We start from the raw sequence: 23,963 nt of genomic DNA, 5'->3' as shown, positions 1-23,963 counted from the left end.
GCACATAAGTGTGTAAACATACGTAACTGCAAAGAAAGGTTACGTGGTGCTGCCTCGCTCCTGCTCATCGAGGGTTACATCATCAACGACAATGGCATGCCATGTGATCTTGTACAGGCACAATCTCTCAAAAAGGCAGGTCGGTATTTTTAGGTTTTGTGGCTGTACAATTAAAGATGTGCTTGTGTACAGTGCTTGGAAGTAGTAAACTTTCATGTTTTACACAGTGGTAAGTGTTACAGCACATTTTACGTAAATTCTGCATGTTTACATATACAGTCTGACCTCTGCGCAAGGAACGATGACTATAACCATGTGATAATTATCCATAGAGTTGAAAAAAAAAATTAAAAAACAGACAGCAATCTCTTTGTTTCAGCGGGTTGAATGCAAACTCAAGGTACTATATGTGAGAAAACCATGAAAATACAGATTATTGATAAAAAGAATAATCAAAAACACACTGATGAAGTGCAAGCCTGGTGTTGGCGCAGTGGTTAGGGCAGCGGCTTGGGATCCAAAAGGTCCTGAGTTCAAGCCCCGTTGGGCCACTGAATTAATACACCAGGGGGTTGATTCAGCCTGTCATCCTTCCGAGGTCGGCGAAGTGAGTACCAGTGTACTTGGCCGGTGTATACCCCGGTTAAAATAGGTGTACCATATCCCTGTGTCGTAAGAGGCGACCAGGGTTGCGTCAGGAAGGGCATCCGGCGTAAAACATGTGCCAAATCACTATGCGGATCGTAGGGATGATCCGCTGTGGTGACCCCTACCGGGAGCAGCCGAAAGAAGAAGAAGAAGAAGAAGAGGGGTTGACTCAGCCTGTCATCCTTTCGAGGTCGGTGAAATGAGTACCAGTATACTGGGCCGGTGTATACCCCGGTTAAAATAGGTGTACCATATCCCTGTGTCGTAAGAGGCGACCAGGGTTGCGTCAGGAAGGGCATCCGGCGTAAAACATGTGCCAAATCACTATGCGGATCATATGGATGATCCGCTGTGGCGACCCCTATCGGGACCAGCCAAAAGAAGAAGAAGAAGACACACTGATGAAGTGCCCTGTTTGTGAATCAACACAATGACGGTTTACAAACAGCTGACATGCAACAAGGAATTTCCTTTTGTTGAAGGATCGCAGTTGTTGAAGTTTACCAGCAGGAAATTCTGAAGCACTGTCCAACGAAATGGTCATCACTGGAGAAGGAAGGTGTGCAACCGAAATTCAACTCAGTACCCTGCACTGAAGAGCCATCCTGATGTTGAGAAAATGGAGAGTGAAACGGATCCATGGAAGACCACAAGATGCAGCCACAAAGCTGAATATTTCTCTTGCAGCACATCCTGCCAGTGTTGAACATGCTCAATACACACTGTTTCAAACTGATGAAACAAAGATTGGAATTCTCTTGAGATGGAACACCTCCTCCTAAAGTTGATTGTGAAATTTGTCCAAATGAGCTATATTAAAGGGATGGACCTGCACAAAATCAATGTGATAGAGCTCCAGCAGGATGATGATAAAATTTCTGTTGGGTTGACTGTCAGAACGTACAGTATCTCTGTGGCTAAGAGACTTCATTTCTCCAGAAATTTGGAGGAGATTATTCAATAATGTCAGGGGATTCTATACCAGAGCTGCACTGAAGGAGGTACTATACAGAAGTTCCACTTTGATTAAGTGTTGCCAGACTTGATTGTTCCGAACGCCCACCAAAAATTTCCACCATGGATGTGTAGGCCTACATCATAAATATATATATATATATATATATATATATATATATATATATATATATATATATATATATATATATATATATATCCACCATGCCACCGAAGCAGCTTCCTGAGAAAAGATTATACTGGGTGGTTTGTCATTGCCTTCCTTGCAGCAGTTATGGCAGGAATTTGGAATTTACTCATCGTGCCAACAATAACTCACCTACTCTTTGATAAGAGACCGTTGGGTGTTTAACGTCCATAAACTAATGCCGCCAGATGGGAGACCCGTTTAACGTCTATCCAAGGGACATCACACATATTGATGAGTCGCCCTGCCTGTGAAACATCAGGATGACAGTTTATAGCTGGGTTGGGATTTGAACCCAGGCTAGACAGCTTCAAGGCGAGTGTACGTACCTCGAGGCCATCCTTTCAGCCCTCCTCTCCTTCTTTAGCGGCCCCAATTATTCCCATGTTCTTGTTTGGTTGCTCGGGAGAGGGGGAGGGGGTGGAGGGGAGTTTTTGGCCCACGTCTTTCATGAACCAGCTGACCAGGCCTGATGCTCAACGAAGTAGTTATGGCAGGAATTTGGAGTTTGCTTAGGGTGTCAGCGATAGCTCACCTACTTTTTGTGAAGGACACCATGGGATCTTTAACGTCCACCAAATAATGCTGGCAGATGAGACCCCACAGGTTAAAGTCCACCCAAGGGACGGCACACACATTGATGAATCACCCTGCTTGTGAAACACTGGGATGACTGTGTTTGTAGCTGGGTTAGGATTACGAAGTTCAGCTTCGAGGTGACTGTGTGTACCTCTTGGGCTAGGCCATGTCAGATGACATGCCAGAACAGAGGAATGGGCTGGGTGACTTTGATGGAAAAACAGAACAGGCATCACACTGTGATGGAAAGACAATCCACATGAAGAAACTGCTCATCAAAAGCAAAAGGTTGAGCATGACATCCAAGAACAACACGACTGTTAAAGCATGATAACCAGACAAGGTTAATCACCTGGTAACTGTTCAAACCACAAGCCAAAATGACTTTAAGAGTGTACATACACCTCCCCCACCCCCACTCCCTCACCCCCATTCCAAGGAGGTGAAAACAAAAGCAGTTTGGACAGGTGTGCATGACTTTGTGATCATAGTCATAACTATGATCACAAATTGAAGATACAACAAAAGAACGTCTTCCATTGAAGGAGTACCAATGAACTACTTCTTTACCTGGTCCAATTGATCTCACCTTTACATGCGGTCAGCCGGGAAATGGTTTTGCTTTTTTTTCGGCTCAAGTCTTTAACGAACTGGCTGGCAAGGCCTGCCATTCAAATAAAGGATGCGGAAATTGGAAATTTGGTCATGGATCACTAATATAAATATATTTATAAATCACAGTAATATAAACGTATTTGGTGTTGGCGCAGTGGTTAGGGCAGTGGCTTGGGACCCAAGAGGTCCTGAGTTCAAGCCCCGTTGGGACACTGAATTAATATATGTATGCATATGTATGTATGCATATGTATATATATATATATATATATATATATATATATATATATATATATATATATATATATATATATATATATATATATATATATATATATATATATATATAAAACCAAGTCGAAAACACCAGGGGGTTGACTCAGCCTGCCATCCTTCCGAGGTCGGCGAAATGAGCACCAGTTGTACTGGGCCCGGTGTATGCGCCGGTTAGAATAGGTGTACCATATCCCTGTGTGTCGTAAGAGGCGATCAGGGTTGCGTCAGGAAGGGCATCCGGCGTAAAAACCTATGCCAAATCATTATGCGGACAACAAAACGAATTTCCATACCGGATCGGTCGAGGCCCGGGTTACCAACGACCGCCACCGGTACCGTTGGTCAGCAGGTACCAGTGGAAATTGTGCTCCTGCTGGGCGAAGGAGGAGAAGGAACGGGGAAGGCGAGTCCGGAGGCAGTGGGAGAGGGGGAAGGGTAGAAGTGTGGAGGTGAGAGTTGGAACTCTGAATGTTGGGACGATGACTGGCAAAGGGCGAGAGTTGGCTGATGTGATGGAGAGAAGAAAGGTGGACATACTGTGTGTACAAGAGACCAAGTGGATGGGGAGTAAGGCGAGGAGCATTGGAGGTGGTTTCAAACTGTTCTACCATGGTGTGGATGGGAGGAGAAATGGTGTCGGGATAATCCTGAAGAAAGATTATGTCAAGAGGGTATTGGAGGTGAGTAGAGTGTCTGACCGAGTGATGAGTGTGAAGTTGGAAATTGAAGAGGTGATGATGAATGTCATCAGTGCATATGCCCCACATATGGGGTGTGAGATGGAGTATAAAGAAGATTTCTGGAGTGAGTTAGATGAAGTGGTGGAGAGTGTATCCAAGGATGAAAGAGTGGTGATTGGAGCAGATTTCAATGGACATGTTGGGGAAAGGGAATAAAGAGGATGAGGAGGTGATGGGGAGGTATGGTCTCAACAAGAGAAATGTGGAAGGGCAAATGGTGGTAGAGTTTACAAAAAGAATGGAAATGGCAGTGGTAAATACGTATTTCAAGAAGAAGGAGGAACACAGGGTGACACACAAGAGTGGAGGAAAGTGCACACAGGTGGATTACATCTTAAGTAGGAGATGCAACCTGAAAGAGATTCGTGACTGTAAGGTGGTGGCAGGGGAGAGTGTAGCTCGACAGCATCGATTGGTGGTCTGTAGGATGACTTTAGAGGTGAGGTTGAGGAAGAGAGTGAGGGCTGAACCAAGGACCAGATGGTGGAAGCTGAAGGAGGAAGACTGTTGAGTGAAATTTAGGGAGGTGAGACAGGCGTTGGATGGTGGTAAAGATGGGTGGGATGATTGGGCAACGACAGCAGAAGTTGTGAGGGAGATAGCTCGGAAGGTACTTGGTGTGACATCTGGACAGAGGAAGGAAGATAAGGAGACTTGGTGGTGGAATGAGGAAGTACAGGAAAGTATAAGGAAGAAGGGGTTGGCGAAAAAGAAGTGGGATAATCAGAGAGATGAAGAAAGTCGGCAGGAGTACAAGGAGTGGCGTCGAAAAGCAAAAAGAGAGGTGGCAAAGGCCAAGGAAAAGGCATATGACGAGCTGTATGAGAAGTTGGATACAAAAGAAGGGGAAAAGGATTTATACCGATTAGCAAGACAGAGGGACCGAGCTGGGAAGGATGTGCTGCAGGTTAGGGTGATAAAGGACGCAAATGGGAATGTGCTGACGAGCGAGGAGAGTGTGTTGAGAAGGTGGATGGAGTACTTTGAGGAGCTGATAAATGATGAAAATGAGAGAGAGAGAAGGTTGGAAGAGGTGGAGATAGTGAATCTGGAAGTGGGGTGGATCAGTAAGGATGAAGTGAGGACTGCTATGAAGAAGATGAAAAGTGGAAAGGCGGTTGGCCCAGATGGTGTACCAGTGGAGGCATGGAAGTGCTTAGGAGAGATGGCAGTGGGGTTGTTAAGCAGATTGTTTAATAAAGTCTTGGAAAGTGAGAGGATGCCGGAGGAGTGGAGATTAAGTGTACTGGTTCCGATTTTCAAGAATAAGGGTGATGTGCAGAGCTGTGGAAATTACAGAGGGATAAAGTTGTTAAGCCACACCATGAAGTTGTGGGAAAGAGTAGTGGAAGCTCAGTTGAGAGGAGAGGTGACGATCTGTGAGCAGCAATATGGGTTTATGCCAAGAAAGAGCACCACTGATGCGATGTTTGCTTTGAGAATGTTGATGGAGAAGTATAGGGAAGGCCAGAAAGAGTTACATTGTGTGTTTGTGGATTTAGAGAAAGCTTATGATAGGGTGCCAAGAGAGGAGTTGTGGCATTGTATGAGGAAGTCGGGAGTGGTGGAGAAGTATGTGAGGATCGTGCAGGATATGTCTGAGGACAGTGTGACAGCGGTGAGGTGTGCGGTAGGAATGACGGACCGGTTTAAGGTTAAAGTGGGATTGCACCAAGGATCGACTCTGAGCCCTTTCCTGTTTGCAATGGTGATGGACAGGTTGACGGACGAGATCAGACTGGAGTCTCCATGGACTATGATGTTCGCGGATGACATCATGATCTGTAGGGAGAGTAGGGAGCAGGCTGAATCGAGCCTTGAGAGGTGGAGGTACGCACTGGAGAGAAGGGGAATTTTAGTCAGTAGGAGTAAGACGGAGTACATGTGCGTAAATGAGAGGGAGGGTGGTGGTCTGGTGCAGTTGCAAGGAGTTGAGGTGGGGAAGGTGGATGGGTTTAAATACTTGGGATCAACTGTCCAAAGTAACGGAGAGTGTGGGAGAGAAGTGAAAAAGAGAGTGCAGGCAGGATGGAGTGGGTGGAGAAGAGTTGCAGGAGTGATTTGTGACAGAAGGGTAGCTGCAAGAGTGAAGGGGAAAGTATACAAGACGGTAGTGAGACCAGCTATGTTGTATGGTTTGGAGGCGGTGGCGCTAACAAAAAGACAGGAAGCGGAGCTGGAGGTGGCAGAGTTAAAGATGCTGCGAATCTCGTTGGGAGTGACGAGGATGGATAGGATAAGAAATGAGTATATTAGAGGGACAGCGCAGGTAGGACGGTTTGGAAACAAAGTGAGAGAGGCGAGATTGAGATGGTTTGGACATGTGCACAGGAGGGAAACGGAGTATATCGGGAGAAGGATGTTGAAGATGGAGCCGCCAGGCAGGAGGAGAAGAGGAAGGCCAAAGAAGAGGTTCATGGATGTGGTGAGGGCGGACATGCAGGTGGTTGGAGTGTCAATGGAAGATGTGGAGGATAGAGCGAAATGAAGACGGTTGGTCCGCTGTGGCGACCCCTAACGGGAGCAAGCCGAAAGAGGAAGAAGAAGAAGAAGTAATATAAACGTATTTATGGTTTATGACGAACCTTGCTCCGACATCAGATGCTGGACCATCATGACATTAGAAGTCATCCATTAAGTTTTTAAAATTTATTACAAGGGCATTCGTAGACGATGAACAAATCAATACCATATATAGTGGGGCAACTTAGCATAACAATTGTGCATTTTGTGAGGAAAGCACCAAATTTGGCACACTCTTAGCCGATCATATTATGAACAGATTTGGATATTGGGCCATCTCAAATTCAGCCGCTGATGGCTGTGGCAGCCATTTTCCACTGCCATCAAAAATTTGAGATGGCCCAATATCCAAATCTGTTCATAATATGTTAGGCTACTAGTGTGCCAAATTTGGTGCTTTCCTCACAAAATGCACAATTGTTATGCTATATTTAGCTAAGTTGCCCCACTAATATGGGATTTGACTGTGCATTTCAGCATCTCAAGCCAAGAGTTCACATGGGAACGCTACCCAAACAAAAAAATAATTATATTTAAGGCCCACAAGAGGTCATCTGGATGGATCCAACTTGAAGGCGTTTCACTTTTTAAACAGGAGGCAGTTTGTGCCCAGAAATCTTTTTCACGGAATTACAGTTAAACTTAACAAGCCAAACACCTTTTGGAACTTGGCCACAAGAGCTCTGCACACTGCGGGTTTCACTCACTGTACAGAGAGGTATTTAACGCGCGGACGCAGACGCCGCGTGAGTGCGTGAGTGCCATGCTTCCAAGAATTATATGATGGACAAACAAGTGAGTGCCATGTTTATTACGCAGAGATTCACAGCCATGGGAAAGTCACTGTGAGGTGAGGTGAGATGAGGTCATGGTGGCCTAAACACAAATGTATCATGCATGTGTCACATCAATTCATCATGGAACCATCACTGCTTTATATATTTATTGAAGCCAGACCGCCTTACCATTCATGTGATGTAAAGTATTACAACAAACACAATGCAGTACAAGTGATATTTGCTGAAGATAAATGGAAAAATAAAATACAATTAAAAAAAAGTAATTTCAAAAAATTAACTGCCAAGCATCATCACCTTGAGCACAACAAAACAACATTGTGATCAATTAAAATAATAATAATAATAATAATAGAAGTTCAGAAAATATCGCATAATTAGAAAATAAAAACTGCTCATTAATCAGTGGAGATGTCGCATTATGGGCTGGTAGGAGAGCTCGTCGAGTATGGGTTCGATTCCCGAACTACAGACTATAGACTCTACCTGATGTTTCACAGGCAGGTGGTTGGATCACAAAGTGTGCCGTCATTGGACGGGACGTTATTAAGCTGGGTGTCCCGTCTGCTAACGTTACAGCTGGTGGACCTCCCTGCCCAGACTACAGCTGGGAAAGGCAATGACAAACCACCCAGTGTGCTCTCAGCCTACATGGTGCCTCGGCAGCACCGATGCTCTGGAAAGAGAGGACGTTGGATGGGATATCTTCCTGGCAGTAAACGAAATGAGAAGTTTGTGTCGAGAAATTATGCATCGTTTTGGGACAAGCTTCGGACATTTTTTAATTTTTTTTAAAAAGGCACGACGACCGTGAGTAAACAGTATATGTACACACTGTGTACTGTGAGTACCTCCGGGTCGACACCACATGTAGTCACATCAAGAAAATGAGCAAATAAAGGATTGCAAACGTCGTGTCAACCACACAGGCCAAAGTTAATGTATGATCTCAAACACCGAGCAGGACAACAACATGCCAAACGGATGGACGAGGACACAACTCGAGGAAGTACACAAGATCTATCGATCGATCGGACACAGCAATGGCTTCCTTACCAACAACGCGTGCAGAGCTCCAGCTAAACACAGCACCTTCCGTGAATCAGACGCCTACCTGGGCAGGTAGGGCGGCGGCGAATCGACTCGCTCGGTTAGCGATTCCGTCACCTGGGTGTGGCCGCAGCCACCAAGGTTGCAGGGTGGGGTTCCCCGGGGACTTTGTCAGGACATTAACGAAGTCTGAAAGTTGTGGGAGTGTTTGTGATTGTCCTCATTTGGTGCTTTATTGCTGTACCGTACCCATCTCAGCATCCTTCAAGTTAGGTGTACATGCATGCAATGGATCCACAAGAGTTAGAAACCAATGGTATTACATTGTCAGATGCTTATATCTCCTTCTCGGACTCAAAATGCCACCAATTCCAGCTTGTTCCCAACTTTGAATGCGTTTCCAAAACAGACGCTTTCGTTGTTCATCCTCCACATCCATTAGTGCAATCACCACCACACCCACCTAAGCCGCTGTCTCATAGCCCCATTATCCTTGGCATAGCCTCGACGCTCTAAAATTGTTTCTGAATCTGACGCTGTTTTGCCCCCCTTCAACTCACCCTTCGAGCCATCCAAAATGCAGGCTGCGACTTGCCAGAGCGAAAACAAAAAAAAAGTTATAAAGAAAGGATCAACATCTGAAACACCCTGAGAGTTAGGTGCCGAGGTATTATACTACATCAGCGAATTTAAAGTGAAGGAAATGGAAGCAAAAGCGATGCAATAAACACCACAACTCCTAAAATTTCACAAAGCAGCTATTATTAATTAATTCATTAATTAGATATCCAACAAATAATCTATATCCTTGTCACCAAAGTCCTCTCCTTGCATAGTCACTGCCCCCAAGATGAGTAGAAATAGCACTGTATAGCAACACATTACCGTATGCAATATCAGAAACATCTCAGCACCTCGTACGTCGGTCATTCCAACTGAAGAAAACGCTCGGTGAAAATCATGGCATGACGATGAAGGTATTATTGACAGAATATCTTTGCGACATGTTCTGTAGATCTACGAGCTTATGGAGTTAACTGTCAGGGATTGCTTCCGAGCTTAATGGCAATGCCCTGATGAACTCTAATGAGTAAAATTGTGATTGTCTCAAACCAGTGATTGGGTGACCCATTTTGCAGACCTGATATTTGAAGAACAAAACAACAGAACATTTTTTTTTTACAGTTTACCTAATTTACTTTTTTGTTTGTGGGGGGGGGGGTCCAAATAAAAGTTCTTCATCATTCTCGTTGGTCCAGTGATCACTGGTACAATTTTGGATCTATTCAACTTCCAGGATCTTTGCACTTCATTCTTGAGGTCTTGGTATTTGGTCATTTTCTTGATTTCTGCGTTATTTCGACCAAAATCACTTGGTATTGAAACCTCATTTTACAATCCTGTCTTTTCTTTGTGTTGTAACCATGTCCTGTATCCAGTCACAATGCTTTGGTTTCTGTGTTCACGTTCAATGGAATCATTAGGTCGTATGTGAGCGTTACTTTCTTGTTTTCAATGATTGCTTTTGGTTCATGTTTCCATGAGTTTTCTGGAACTGGAATATCAAAGTGTTTTTGCAGATGTGCCAGCAGATTATTTTACAAGATCTGTTGTGCATTTGTGTGTACAGCTGTTCTGACATAAGTTTTTTACATCCCGATAGGAGGTGGCTCCTCCTTTCTGTTTCTATCTTGCAAAACCTACACCCGTCCAATTCACTCAACTCCACCATTTTTTTTTTGAGCCATCCGTGCAGTGTCCATGGTCTTGGGCATTTATTATGATTTGTTCTCCATCCCAGTTGAGCTGACATCTTCTTAGCCATTCCAATGAGCCATCTTTGTCTATTCCAAATCTGTCCAATTATTTTTATAACTCCCTGCTCTTTTGTCGTTCTCCCAGTTGTTGGATGATGTATATTTGTTGATATTTCATTTTCTATTTTTCTTTCGTCTTTTTTGCAATTGTTGGGGATGTATTTGCGGCTGTTTTGGTTTCATGGGTGACATCATCCATTTGCACCTGTTTTTGGAAACTTTTTGTGAGGTGGGTTATGAATACCTACTCTGGTTTGCTGCCTTCATGTTTGAATCCAAATTGGATTCTGTACACTGTTGAATTTTTCACATACTCAACCTATCCAGGAGTTGTTCTTCTGTGTGCACTTGGTTGTGTTCTGTCAGGGCGCTAACTCCTCGTCTCGGCAGGTACATTCTCGGGATGCACTGATTTTTATGGAACATTTTGTGGATTGTGAAGCATTTCCTTGTTTTGATATCTGGTTTGTTGATTTCCGCTTGTGGCTTGTCTGTTATTCTGCAGATGTATTGGAATACCGGTGTTGCTAGTTGGTTTATAGCTTTGATGTTGTTTCTCAGAGTGAGGTTTGTCTTCAGGATCAGTCTCATTTTATGCAGATATTCTTTAGTAATTGTTTTGCGCATTTGTTTGTGACATATTTGGTGGCCCTCTTTGACTCTAAGGTATTTGTATGATGCTTCATTGTATAGATCCTGTGTTGTGTTGATGTAGATTTTAATGTTGTCTGTTTTTTATTGGTTTACCATGTATGAATGTGCACTTGGCACACTTATCAAAGGCAAATTCAATTTGAATGTTGTCAGAGTACCATTTCACTAATTTAAGTTGTTCTGTCAATTTTATGTCATTATGTGAAAAGAGCTTTAGATCATCCATGTACATACAGTAGATTGTGTGTGTGTGTGTGTGTGTGTGTGTGTGTGTGTGTGTGTGTGTGTGTGTGTGTGTGTGTGTGTGTGTGTGTGTGTGTGTGTGTGTGTGTGTGTGTGTGTGTGTGTGTGTGTGTGTGTGTGTGTGTGTGTGTGTGTGTGTGTGTGTGTAAGAGAGAGAGAGAGGCAATGAAATTTCGTGGAGTTACCACTTATTTGTATACAAAGTCAAGGTTCATGGAAGAGCTAGAACACAGAACGGATCAGGATACAACAGAACAATTGGAACAGTAGAAAGCCAGTAGGGAAACACATGAATAGTAGGACCAAAGAACAAAATGGAAGGATACTTTGACAAATAAGGGATGCAGGTAAGGATGAGGGGAAGGGGAAGATACAGGGGGTCGACAGAATGGATGCAGAAGCAAACTCTCAAAAAGGAAAAAACTGAAAATTTGGAAGGAGGTTGGCTTAGTGTGCTGGGGGAGGCAGGTTAACGAGGGTAGAAAAGACCATGGTTTTGGGTGGGGGATGATATGAGATGGTGGTGACCAGCTATCTTGAAGGCCAAGAGGGAAGGATGAGATTGAAGAGTATGTGGAAATTGGTTCCACTGGTGGGGGCGGGGGAGGAAGAGGAACAAATGAGTGGAGGTGAGCAGTAATCCTGGATTTAGGTAATTTCACCAGAAGGCGGTTGATGCTGACTGTTTGCCCTGCAGAAACTTGGGGGGAAACAAAGCACGGAAAGGGAAGAGGGTGCAAGACCAGAAAGTAGGAGGTAGAAGACAGAGTGACCACCGACCTGTCTGCGATGGGAAAGTAATCGGCCCATACATTCAGCTTAATCGTGGGAGATTCCAACGATCTTGAAGAAATGAACAAAAGACACTTATAGAAAAGACAGCAAGAGAAAGAGAAAAGAAAGAAAGAAAGGATTACAGTAGGAGTGGTAATGAAAGGTTGATTTCAATCAAATGTTTGGTTAAAAGTTTTCCTTGTGAAACACGAACTTTGTTTGATTTTTGGAAAATCCTGAGCACTTCTTCTTCACAACATCGGAAAGCTTCGGAGGACCACAGAGGAAGACACCGACCTCCTCCCTGTGGATGAGAAAGGCAAATAATGATTTCATCAACATTATTCCAAAAGTTTGAGTTTTATTTCAAACTGCTTTTATTGCAGAACCAAGCAAATTCAGTCAGTTTTCCTACTTTTCTTACAAACCTACCCTTGGTGTTTCTCTACAAGACGAGAGAACTCTCGGTCCCAAGATGGACGACCAAAACTCGTCTTTTGTTTTGTCCCAAGAATGACATCAGTCTCCTGTTCGTGCCTCATCGCAATGTGCAGAGCCTGTAAAGGGTTGTTATCCACAGGTAACCACACAGTAAATAAGCTATATGCCCCTTTCACACTCACCAAAAAGAATCCAGATTGTTAAATTAGAATTCTGCCCATGTGGAATCCGAATAAGAAGAGCCAAATTGAAATATTCTCCTGCAGTCAACAGCTTGTATGATTGCCTTAAAGCCTGGTGTTGGCTTAGTGGTTAGGATGGCTGGCTTTGGATCTTAGGATCCTGAGTTTGAGTCCCGTTGGCTGCTGAATGAACACCAGGTGGGGTTGACTCAGCCTGTCATCCTTCCGAGGTCAGTGAAATGAGTATCAGTGTATTGTTACCAGGGGAACAGCATCAACGGCACAGTCGTGCCCCAGCAAAATGATAGCTAGCCAAGCTGCCATATGCAAGAAATAGATGAAGAAGAAGAAGAAGAAGAAGAGGAATAAGAAGACGAGGATTGCCTTATAAAGCCCTTTCACTTGTGACCTTTGAAATGCCTGAAAAATAATTTGAATCAAATCCCGTTCCAACAACCCATGACTGTATAGTGGATGTATATTTTCATTATATATACTAGTGCGGGCCCGCAGGTGCGTGCCCGTAGGAGCGTGCCCGTATGTGCAGCTTCGTTCCTTCGCTCTCGTAAACGACGACTGGATTTGGGCATTTTTTTCAATTAGATTGGACCAACCGTATCATAAATGGCCATAACTTGGGAAACATACTCAGGTCCCCAGCATCAATTGTGACGTCATATCAAACGAAGAAGAAGAAGAATTGTGACGCCCCCTCTCTCGCTCTCCCCTCTCTCCCCCCTAGTCTCCCCCCTCCTCTCTCACCCCCACTCTCACCCACCCCTTCTCCCTGGCTTCTCCTCTCTCCCCCTCTCTTGAATTGTGGCGCCCCTCTCACCCCCCTCTCTCCCTCCCCTCTCTCTCGCCCCTCTCTCTGTAAATATATTCACAAATGTCTACCAAGCACAACAATTAATTCAAACCTTGGGAAAAAACAGCTTTCAAACCCTTGGGAAACAGTTGTTTCCCTTGGGAAAATTCAAACTTTGGGATTAATTAATAATTTGAACAATTAATTCGAACCTTGGGAAAAAACAGCTTTCAAACCTTGGGAAACACTTGGGAAACAGCTGAAACGGATGAAGAACGATATCAAACCTTGAAAAGGCACATACTCAGGTCCACAGTGTCAATTGTGACATAATACCAAACGAAGAAGAAGAAGAATGAGGTCAATCGTGCAAAAAAAAAAATTAATTGTGACGTCATAGCACCGTGTCTTTTCATTGGTTGACAGATAAATGGCCGTAATTTGGGAACCGCTTGTCCGATTAATATCAAGCCTTGAAAAGGCACATACTCAGGTCCCGAGCGTCGATTGTGATGTCATACCAAACGAAGAAGAAGAAGAGTTGTGACCTCAATCGTGCAAAAAGAAAAAAAAAGAAAAAATTAAATAAACATTAATTGTGACGTCATTCGTGATGTCATAGCACCATGTCCTGTCATTGGTTGACAGACGTTATTGGTCATTATTGGTTGACAGACAATATATAGGTCGTTATTGGTTGACAGACATTTGTCATTGTATCACATTATTCTTTTTATTACTGCCAATTATTGTGCTATTATTATTATTATGCTGTTATCATTATTATGAGATATCTTTGGGGGAAAAAAAATGGCATGATAAGGTGGAACGACACTTCAGCTGCGATATATACACCTTTCCAACCCTGAAAAAAAATCAATAAAATGGCCGTAACTTGGGAACCGCTCGTCCGATTGACATCAAACTTTTAAAGGGCACATCCGCAGGGCCCCGGCAATATACCTGGCAAGTTTCAATCAGATCGGACTGGTGGTCGTCGAGAAATGGTGATCGCAGACAGACACACATACAGACAGACAGACAGACAGACAGACAGACAGACAGACAGACAGACAGACAGACAGACAGACAGACAGACAGACAGACAGACAGACAGACACACACATTGCTGGAATTATAGATGGATATTTTAATAAAGAAGGTGTGAATTCGTTTTCCTGAAAGATTTGAGCTTCAGCATCCTTTGTCAGTTGCATTATGACACCAAAAGCAATGAAACAATAACAACAGTATTATAAAACTAGGAAAACTAACAGACAATGACAATACATCCTCCATATACCAGTTGTAAAAGCATTATTCACCACCATGTGGCCTGGTATTGGCTCAGTGGATAGGGTGGTGGGTTGGGATCCTAGGGTCCTGAGTTCAAGCCCCGTCGGCCGCTGAATTAATACACGGGGGGGGGGGGGGGTTGACTCAGCCTGTCATCCTTCCGAGGTCAGTGAAATGAGTAGCAGTTCTAGTGTGTGTACTGGTAGAGGGGCACTGCATCAGTGACACAGTCGTGCTTCAAGAAATGATAGCTACCACGGCAGCTAAGCTGCCATACAACCACCACCACCACCACCATGTGACCATTCCATAATAAAATAATGAAGGAAAAAAAATCAACGAACACAATATATATTTTTTTTAATCGGGGAAAATATTTAGCACAGAACAGCTTGGAGTGGATACCTTCGCCAGGCTGAACAGTTGATATTTTGTATCCCACTGATCTGTATCCGTACCATAACCAAGATCAAATAATCTTGTTCTTGTAACCAACCAAACTCATCCACCAAGTTTCATCCGAATATGGCCAGAACATTTTTGAGATATCGTGCTACTCTCGTGCTACTCTCCCCCTCTCATTCTCTCCCCCTCTCATTCTCTCTCTCTCCCCCTCTCATTCTCTCTCTCTCCCCCTCTCATTCTCTCTCTCTCCCCCTCTCATTCTCTCTCTCTCTCCCCCTCTCATTCTCTCTCTCTCCCCCTCTCATTCTCTCTCTCCCCCTCTCATTCTCTCTCTCTCCCCTCTCATTCTCTCTCTCTCCCCCTCTCATTCTCTCTCTCTCCCCTCTCATTCTCTCTCTCTCCCCCTCTCATTCTCTCTCTCCCCCCCTCTCATTCTCTCTCTCCCCCCCCTCTCTCTCTCTCTCTCCCCCCTATCTCTCTCTCTCCCACCCTCTCTCTCTCCCACCCTCTCTCTCTCCCCCTCTCATTCTCTCTCCCCCCCCCTCTCTCTCTCTCTCTCTCCCCCTATCTCTCTCTCTCCCCTCTCTCTCTCTCACTCTCCCCCTCCTCATTCTCTCTCTCTCTCCCTCCTCATTCTCTCTCTCTCCCTCCTCATTCTCTCTCTCTCTCCCTCCTCATTCTCTCTCTCTCTCCCTCCTCATTCTCTCTCTCTCTCCCTCCTCATTCTCTCTCTCTCTCCCTCCTCATTCTCTCTCTCTCTCCCCCTCTCATTCTCTCTCTCTCTCTCTCTCATTCTCTCTCTCTCTCTCTCTCTCTCTCTCTCTCTCTCTCTCTCTCTCTCTCTCTCTCTCTCTCTCTCTCTCTCTCTCTCTCTCTCTCTCTCTCTCTCTCTCTCTCTCTCTCTCTCTCTCTCTCTCCCCCTCTCTCTCTCTCTCTCTCTCTCTCTCTCTCTCTCTCTCTCTCTCTCTCTCTCTCTCTCTCTCTCTCTCTCTCTCTCTCTCTCTCTCTCTCTCTCTCTCTCTCTCTCTCTCTCTCTCTCTCTCTCTCTCTCTCTCTCTCTCTCTCTCTCTCTCTCTCTCTCTCTCTCTCTCTCTCTCTCTCTCTCTCTCTCTCTCTCTCCGCCTCTCTCTCTCTCCCTCTCTCTCTCTCCGCCTCTCTCTCTCCGCCTCTCTCTCTCCGCCTCTCTCTCTCCGCTCTCTCTCTCTCTCTCTCTCTCTCTCTCTCTCTCTCTCTCTCTCTCTCTCTCTCTCTCTCTCTCTCTCTCTCTCTCTCTCTCTCTCTCTCTCTCTCTCTCTCTCTCTCTCTCTCTCTCTCTCTCTCTCTCTCTCTCTCTCTCTCTCTCTCTCTCTCTCTCTCTCTCTCTCTCTCTCTCTCTCTCTCTCCCCCCTCCCTCTCTCTCCCCCTCCCTCTCTCTCCCCCTCTCTTTCTCTCTCTCTCTCCCCCTCGCTACCCCTCTCTCTCTACCCTCTCTCTCTCCCCCTCCCTCTTTCCCCCTCTCTCTCCCCCTCCCTCTTTACCCCTCCCTCTTTCCCCCTCCCTCTCTCTCTCTCTGATCCAGATATTCACCAAAATGGAACCAATCCGTCCTTGTCACACACGCAACCTGTCCACCAAATTTCGTTTGAATCCGTGTGCCAAACTTTTTGAGATATCCTGTTCAAAATGAACAGACAGACAAACAGGGGTGAAAACATAACCTCCATCCACATTTGGTGGCAGAGGTAAAGAGCAAACAATAAACGTTTATGAACAACAGGTTAAATTTCCAAGAAGTTTTAAAGTGACGTAATATTGATGAGATAAGATAAAGGTTGAGAATGTCTTGGAAACGCAGCTCCAGTATGTCCTGTGTGGAGGAGATAATCTGAAGGCAAAAGAGCCAAGGTTTTACATTACCCAAGCACAGAACCAGAATTGCCTGCAGTTTTGAATATATTGTTGCGAATTCGCGCCCGCCGGCGTGCGAGCGGCCACGTAACTCGAATCGCGGCACGTCACCCACCGGACGGACAATTCTGTCGTGACCCTCTCGGACTAACGCCGGGAACTAGTCACGGGTGGGCCTTTCGGCCTCACCACGATCGTGCCAATCGGCCCGCCGCGTGGGATAGGGTTGTTCGCCAAATTTGACCAACCGAAGTACCCACACGGAGGGTTGACCTGGCGATCGCACCTCGCCGCAGGTCGACTCCGGACTCGGGCCACTTTAAGCGAGCCGTTCCGTACTATCGGGATAACCGAGCGGTGTTATCGTCAACCTCGACGGTTCCGATTAATTATCGGGCGTATTTAGCCCACTACCAACCCTTTACGTGAAGCAAGATGGAGATTCAACCAAAGAAAAGACGAAGCGAAACGGGAAAAACAGTTCAACATGAGGCAGATTTATTCCGCGGCACACGGAAAGCACACATATACAATTACAACAATTATGCACCAAAAGCAGATGTTACAAAAGAAACAACAATGCAGAGATACTACCGACTACGCGAGCACATGGCAACAATTACACAGTTTTACTTTACAGACGGCGCTGACAACACATTTACTGAAAAGCAAAAGAAAAGGGCCACCCTCAAATACAAGGGGACAGATGGGGCCTGTGGGCACGAGACTGGGTGGAGCCTACCCGTCTTGTGATGAGCCGCAAATGTGGCAGCGGTGCCCCGACTCCGCACTCCTCCGCGGGTTTCGTTGGCACTGCTTGGAATGGGGTGGGAACGGGGCCCCCTTTCCGCACTATCTCAGCGTGGGGGGGGGGAAAGGGGGGAATTGTTGATGCTCTGGGGAAAGAGGATAGCTGGCTTGCTTGGGTCCCGCGACGAGCGACTCCACTGCGACCTCGACCGCGCTCCCGGCTTCCCCTCTCTGCAGCTCCCCGACAGACTCCGAACCCCGACAGACTGACTCTCCTCCAGACCCGTCTTGACTGCTGCTGCCACACTCCGCCGCCGCCACACCTCTCCAACTCGCCTGAGCCCAAAACTGACTCTCCTCCAGACCCGTCTTGACTGCTGCTGCCACACTCCGCCGCCGCCACACCTCTCCAACTCGCCCGAGCCCAAAACTGACTGAATTCGCCCCGCGCTCGGCGCTTTATAGTATGGCAGGAGAACCCATATGCAAATTTCCGGATCAGGATGAGCTCGGGGGCGGAGCCACGCTCGCCCATTGGACGGAGGAGAAGTGGGCGTGAACCTCCCCTGATCCTCAAATTTGCATATATCGATTCTACTCCGACGTGCCTGGAGGCGGGGCCAAATCGCCCCGCGCTTGCTGATAGGACGGATCGGAAGTGGGCGTGTATCATTCCTGATCCGACTTCTCCTCGAAAGGCCGCTTTTTGCACCCGCGGCTCGGCGCGCGTCCCGCACGAGGCCAGGACAGCCTGACGCTCGGCGTTCACAAGTGGTGCGGGAATGGCCGCAGAAGGAGAGGCGAAGGTGGTGGAGGGTTTAAAGTGGTGGTCCATGGCCACGGTGAAGCTTGGAATGGCTGTGATGCGATGGTTGCGGGATGGTGTGCTGTGAAGGTAAAGGTCGTGGCTGTTGGCATTGTTGTTGTTGTGAAGCGGCGTTGCGGTTGGTGGTTGTTGTGTGATGGCGGTTGAGACGTGGTTGGTTCAAAATAAAGATAGAACAGAAAAACGGCTATCTTAAAGGGTCGCAGCCTGAAAGAATCACATTTATTCCCTCTAAACAACGGGTTTGGGGTTAACTACACATGTACTTACAGGGATATCTCACCTACGGGACCTGAATGGTGGTTTGCGAATTTCCTCAACCACAACACTATAAACAAGGACCTGATACTCTAGGTGTCCTGCCTTCTGGGTGGTATGAGGAATATATCTGTGTCGTATGAAAACGATCTAATCGGCTTGAGACAATGTCATGAGGAATAGATAACTGAAATATGAAAGCAAAATGTTAAACGGTATTTGAAATATCTTATACATAAACGTACATGGACAGATGATCGGTCGGTCGGTCGGTCGGACGGAGCTCATTTTAATGTCCCCCATCTCCGACCTTGCCGGAGGAGCGGAGGACAACTAGCCAGGCCTACTCATCGCTTTGCTGATTGGTTTTATCAAAAGATAGCATGTTGCACTTCACGAACATATTCCGTGACTATCTGTGAGTCTCAATGAGGATATACAATGAAGTGAAACATGCGTAAAAGGATCTTCTACAACGCGTAGTTGATGCCGCTGTCGTCGTGGCTGTAGTTGTGGTTGTTGCTGTTGTGTGTGTGTGCTACTTCAGTATACTATTATATATTTTTCTATTGCTTCGAGAAGTGTTACTATTTTTAATTTCCATGTCCATCACGATTTTTTTCTAAAGGGGTCCAACTGTCGTACTTTTGGAACAGCTACATCAAACTCCCGGGTCCTGATTTTTCTTCCTCCATACTGGTAAGATAGGATATTAAAACAGGAATTTTTTCGGATTAAATGGACACAAATTTTTGTTCCAAGTAAATACATGATTAGCAATTCAACAGTACCAAGTTTAGCTCACCAGGAACTTAGCTCAGGAGAGGTATTAGCATCGTTATTATTATATGATAATGAAACGGAAGACCAAGAAGGAACCCAAAGAAAGAAAAAGCAAAGATGGAGTCATCAGGAAGAACCTGGATAGGATTCGGATTTCAGCCGCTACTCCGCTACACTCAAATCCATTCAGACACAGCCAAAGTGGGCCTTCCAGAAAAAAAAAAAAACTTCTGCAAGAATTCACTTCTCCTTCGAGACATCGATAAAGAAAGAGAAGAAAAGAGAGTAAAAGAGGTGAAAGAGAAGAAAAAACAAGAATTAGAATGAATGAAGAGAATTGTGAAAAAAAAAAATTAGAAAGAAATGGGAAAGGAACAAAGATGTCAGGAATAACCAAGACAGACAGATTTCAGCAGGAAACCTTTCAAATAAAGCATCATGTGTCACATGTCACACACACACACACACACACACACACACACACACACACACACACACACACACACACACACACACCAGTATCATCATGTCATGCTACTGTGTCATGCTGCCATTACACAGTCATGCTATTGCTACCCACATATGGGGGACCAAGAGTTGAGATAAGATCTCCGTCGTGTCTGATCACGATTGCGTTGGCTACACCTATGAAGTGCAAGTTCAACACTGCTAGCAAATAATCTCCAGCATTCTGGACACAGGACAGCTCCTTGCTACTCACTGTCAATAGGTCTTTGTCTTTCTGAGATACACTTTTGCCTCTTCTCTCACCCCCCCCCCCTTTGAAAGTCCACCGACACAGCTGGCATGATACCTGGTTTGGTGGCTGATGAGCTAGTTGACTTTACTGCAGTTCTTTGTCCTTTTCTTTTTCAGGTGGAAATTTTCAAGGATTGTGGAAGAGCTACAACACCGAATGGATCAGAATGAGAGGGTGGTGGGGTGGGAGGGGGATAACAACAGCAGAGCCAAGGGGCAAAAATAAAGGGGGAATTGGCAGGGGGAGAGCAGTTAATGGAGGGGAAGGGTGGGAAGGGGAGAAAAGATCATGGTTTTGGGTGGGGGGTTATTTGAGATGGTGGTGAATAGCTGTCTTGAAGACGTGGAGGGAAGAATGGGACTGAAGAGGATATGGAAGTTGGTTCCACAGGTAAGGAAAAAAGAGGAAATAATAAGTGGAGGTGAGCAATGATGCTGGATTTTGGGAGTTTCACCAGAAGGGTCAGGTCAGGTTCGATCTGTGACCTGCTACAGGTACCATGTAAACCTGTACTAACCTGTTCCATGGTCGGGTTGTCGGCGACTAAACCGTCTCCCCCACCAGGTTTTCTGGTGAGGAGGGTGTTTGGATATGGACACCCAGCAGGATTAAAAACAAAACCTGTCAAAGGGCGGAGGAGCTCCTTGTGAGCCAACGGCCATCCATATCTAGTGCCCAACTGTGTCTGCGGATGTCCTCCTGCAGTTGGGTCACTTCTTATTAGGAGGTTGGTGGCAGGATTTGCACTCCAGCCACCGTAAAACCCTTCATTCCGCAAAACGCAAAAACGCAAAAAAATCTGAAAACCCACTCCGTGGGAGTACCTCCTGTGCAGCTTCCCTTCGCAGGGCAGCTCACCGGATGACGGGATTGGGGCAAAGCCTTCGGGACCCCCAATCTTTGATAGGAGGGAAACCACGGGGTAACATCCCTGGGTCAGATTGCAGGAGAGTGTGTCGGAGTGGTGCTGAGGTGTCGTCCACCAGACGGCGGTCTCCTTGGGTTAACCTGAGGCGGTCCCTTCGGGTGGGTGCCTGGAATGTCCTATCCCTAAGAGAGGATGATCACCTGTCTCTGTTATCATCTGAGCTCAAGCGTTTGGACATCGGGATTGCAGCTCTCTCTGAGGTTCGGAGACCGGATTGTGGCGAGATAATGGTGGGTGGTTACACCTACTATTGGTCTGGTCGCTCTGATGGTTACCATACCCAAGGAGTTGCTATAGCTGTGTCCAATAAGCTGACCCCAATGATAATTGAGGTAACACCGGTCAACGAGCGTATTATGAGATTAAGGATTCGTCACTCCTTAGGTGTCATTTCCCTGGTCTCTGTTTATGCTCCGACTGAGGCGAGTGATCTCACCGTGAAGGATGCATTCTACGCCACACTCGAGTCTGTGGTCGATCAGTGCCCCAGACGAGATACACTTCTAGTCTTGGGGGATTTCAATGCATCGACTGGAACTCATAGGGACGGTTATGAGGTGTGTGTTGGTCCCCATGGGTCAGGAACTATGAACCAGAATGGCACTAAGTTCCTTGACTTTGCAAGAAGTCATGGACTTAGAGTGGCTGGTTCATGGTTTCAGCGCCCACAAGCTCATCGCTGGACTTGGTATTCCAACGCTGGCGGTGTGGCAAAGGAGATTGACCATGTCCTCATTGACAGTCGTTGGAGGATGATCCAGAACTGCAGGGTCTACCGGAGTGCTCAGTTCCTCAATACTGACCACAGGCTTGTTGTAGCAACTCTAAAGCTGCACCTTAAATCCTGGAGAATGGTACCATCCCAGCCTAGGCTGGATGTTGCCAAGCTCAGGGATGAGAGAGTAGCTGAGGAGTTTGCGAACAGGCTGAGTGGACACTTGGGGGGTCTGGGTGCTTTGGGGGGTCCTGAAGAGTTGTGGAGCGCTTTCAAGACCACCATCCTTGATGTTGCTGGTGGATGCCTTGGAGCTCACCGCAGGGCAAAGAAGAATTTTGTCTCTCAAGGGACACTGGATACCATTGACCAGAGTCGCAGGGCCAGGCTGAATGGCAGAGCTGAGCTGTTCAGGGAGCTGAGGCGTAAAACTGTACGTGCACTGAGGGTGGACAAGGAGGGCTATGTGCGAGGAATCTGTGAGGGGGTAGAGCATCACCTGTGGACAGGTGATTCTCGTCCCGCTTACAGGGGAATTCGCGCATTACGTTCATCCAAGCCCATCCCTCGGAGTACTACAGTTCGAGCAGAGAGTGGTAGGCTCTTGACAGAGGAGTCTGAAGTGAAGGCCCGCTGGGCCGGTTACTTTGAGCGGTTGTACCAGGCTGATCCCCCAACTGTCGAGTTGGACGTCAAGGGTGTTACAATCCCTGTTGCTGACCCTCAAATCAACTGTGGTCCACCTACGCTTGTGGAAACACGGGCTGCGGTGAACCAGTTGAAACGGGGCAAAGCTCCAGGGATCTGTGGCATCCATGCCGAACTTCTCAAGGGTGGTGGAAATGCTGCACTCGTGTCGTTGCATGCAGTTTTGTGCTCTGCCTGGAACACAGGCATCATCCCAACTGACTGGAAGAGGGGCCTTGTTGTCCCTCTCTGGAAAGGGAAGGGTGATCGCCAAGACTGCAACAACTACCGAGGGGTGACGCTGCTCTCAGTGCCGGGCAAGGTCTTTGCTCGGATAATTCTCGATAGGGTTCGCCACCATCTGCTTGAGCACCAGCGTCCAGAGCAGTCAGGCTTTACACCAAAGAGGTCAACGATTGACCATATCCTTGCACTTCGTGTCCTCACCGAATGCAGACGAGAGTTTCGGCAGGGGCTGCTTGCAGCCTATGTTGATCTCTGTAAAGCGTTCGATTCAGTGAATCGGGATGTCCTCTGGAGGATTCTTGGTCTTCGTGGGGTGCCACCAAAACTGATCGATCTGATGTCTGAACTCTACTCTGGTACTGAGAGTGCTGTGAAGTGTGGTGGTACCATCTCTGACTTATTTCCAGTTGTTACTGGAGTTCGTCAGGGATGTGTACTTGCCCCCACACTTTTCAGCACTTGTATGGACTGGATTCTAGGGAGGATGTCGGAGAGATCAAGTTGCGGTGCGTCATTTGGGAATGTCAAGATCTCGGACCTTGACTTTGCAGATGATGCAGTCATCTTTGCGGAGACTTTAGACATCCTCTTGGGGGCCCTCGAGGTGATGAATGAGGAGTCGGAGCCATTGGGATTACGGGTTTCTTGGGTCAAAACTAAGATCCAGGCTTTCGGTGACATCTTGGATGCTGCTGTCCTGTCTGTGTCTGTTTGTGGTGAGGATGTTGAGGTCGTGGAGAGATTCACTTACCTTGGCAGTGATATTCATGTCTCTGCTGGCTGCGAGTCAGAGGTCAATAGACGTCTGGGTCGGGCCTGGGGAGTCATGGATTCACTGGATCATGGGGTGTGGCGCTGCCGGTACCTGTGCGGGAGGACGAAAGTCCGAGTCTTCAGGTCCTTGGTACTTCCAGTCTTGCTCTATGGGTGCGAGACTTGGACTCTGACCAAGGATCTGAGACGGAGACTTAATTCCTTTGGTACCAGGTCTCTTCGGAGAATCCTTGGCTATCGCTGGTCGGATTTTGTGTCCAACGAGCGGTTGCTGAGAGAGACTCGGATGAGATTTGTTACCTGCATAGTCCGTGAGCGTCAGTTGCGGCTGTATGGACA

At 46.5% G+C, this 23,963-nt stretch overlaps 2 protein-coding genes across 4 annotated transcripts in view; both read right to left on the bottom strand.

Moving 5' to 3' along the window:
• The window catches only part of LOC147015188 (transmembrane protein 47-like), a 46,920-nt gene extending 37,469 nt beyond the window's left edge, over positions 1-9,451 (bottom strand). Inside the window, exon 1 of one of the 3 annotated variants that reach the window (XM_085849743.1) lies at positions 8,397-9,451. Coding sequence is in view for 1 of the 3 variants with exons in the window: in XM_085849742.1 (XP_085705868.1) it covers positions 8,192-8,210 (19 nt within the window). In the remaining 2 variants the exon portion in view is untranslated. The other 2 variants (XM_085849744.1, XM_085849742.1) reach the window with 2 other exon arrangements.
• Positions 9,452-9,600: 149 nt separating this feature from the next.
• The window catches only part of LOC147015187 (NADPH oxidase 2-like), an 84,517-nt gene continuing 70,154 nt past the window's right edge, over positions 9,601-23,963 (bottom strand). The window contains exons 12-13 of the mRNA XM_085849741.1: positions 12,311-12,435; positions 9,601-12,182 (exon numbers count right to left, since the gene is read on the bottom strand). Of these exons, the coding sequence (XP_085705867.1) occupies positions 12,065-12,182; positions 12,311-12,435 (243 nt within the window). The 3' untranslated portion in view covers positions 9,601-12,064. The remainder of the gene's footprint in view (positions 12,183-12,310; positions 12,436-23,963) is intronic.

Source organism: Eptatretus burgeri, chromosome 12 (genome assembly GCF_056783735.1).
Source record: "Eptatretus burgeri isolate ZD-2024b chromosome 12, Ebu_testis_v1, whole genome shotgun sequence".
In the NCBI taxonomy this organism is placed as follows: Eukaryota; Metazoa; Chordata; class Myxini; order Myxiniformes; family Myxinidae; genus Eptatretus; species Eptatretus burgeri.
The sequence above is the reverse complement of the archived record's forward strand: the minus strand, read 5'-3'. Positions and strand labels throughout refer to the sequence as shown.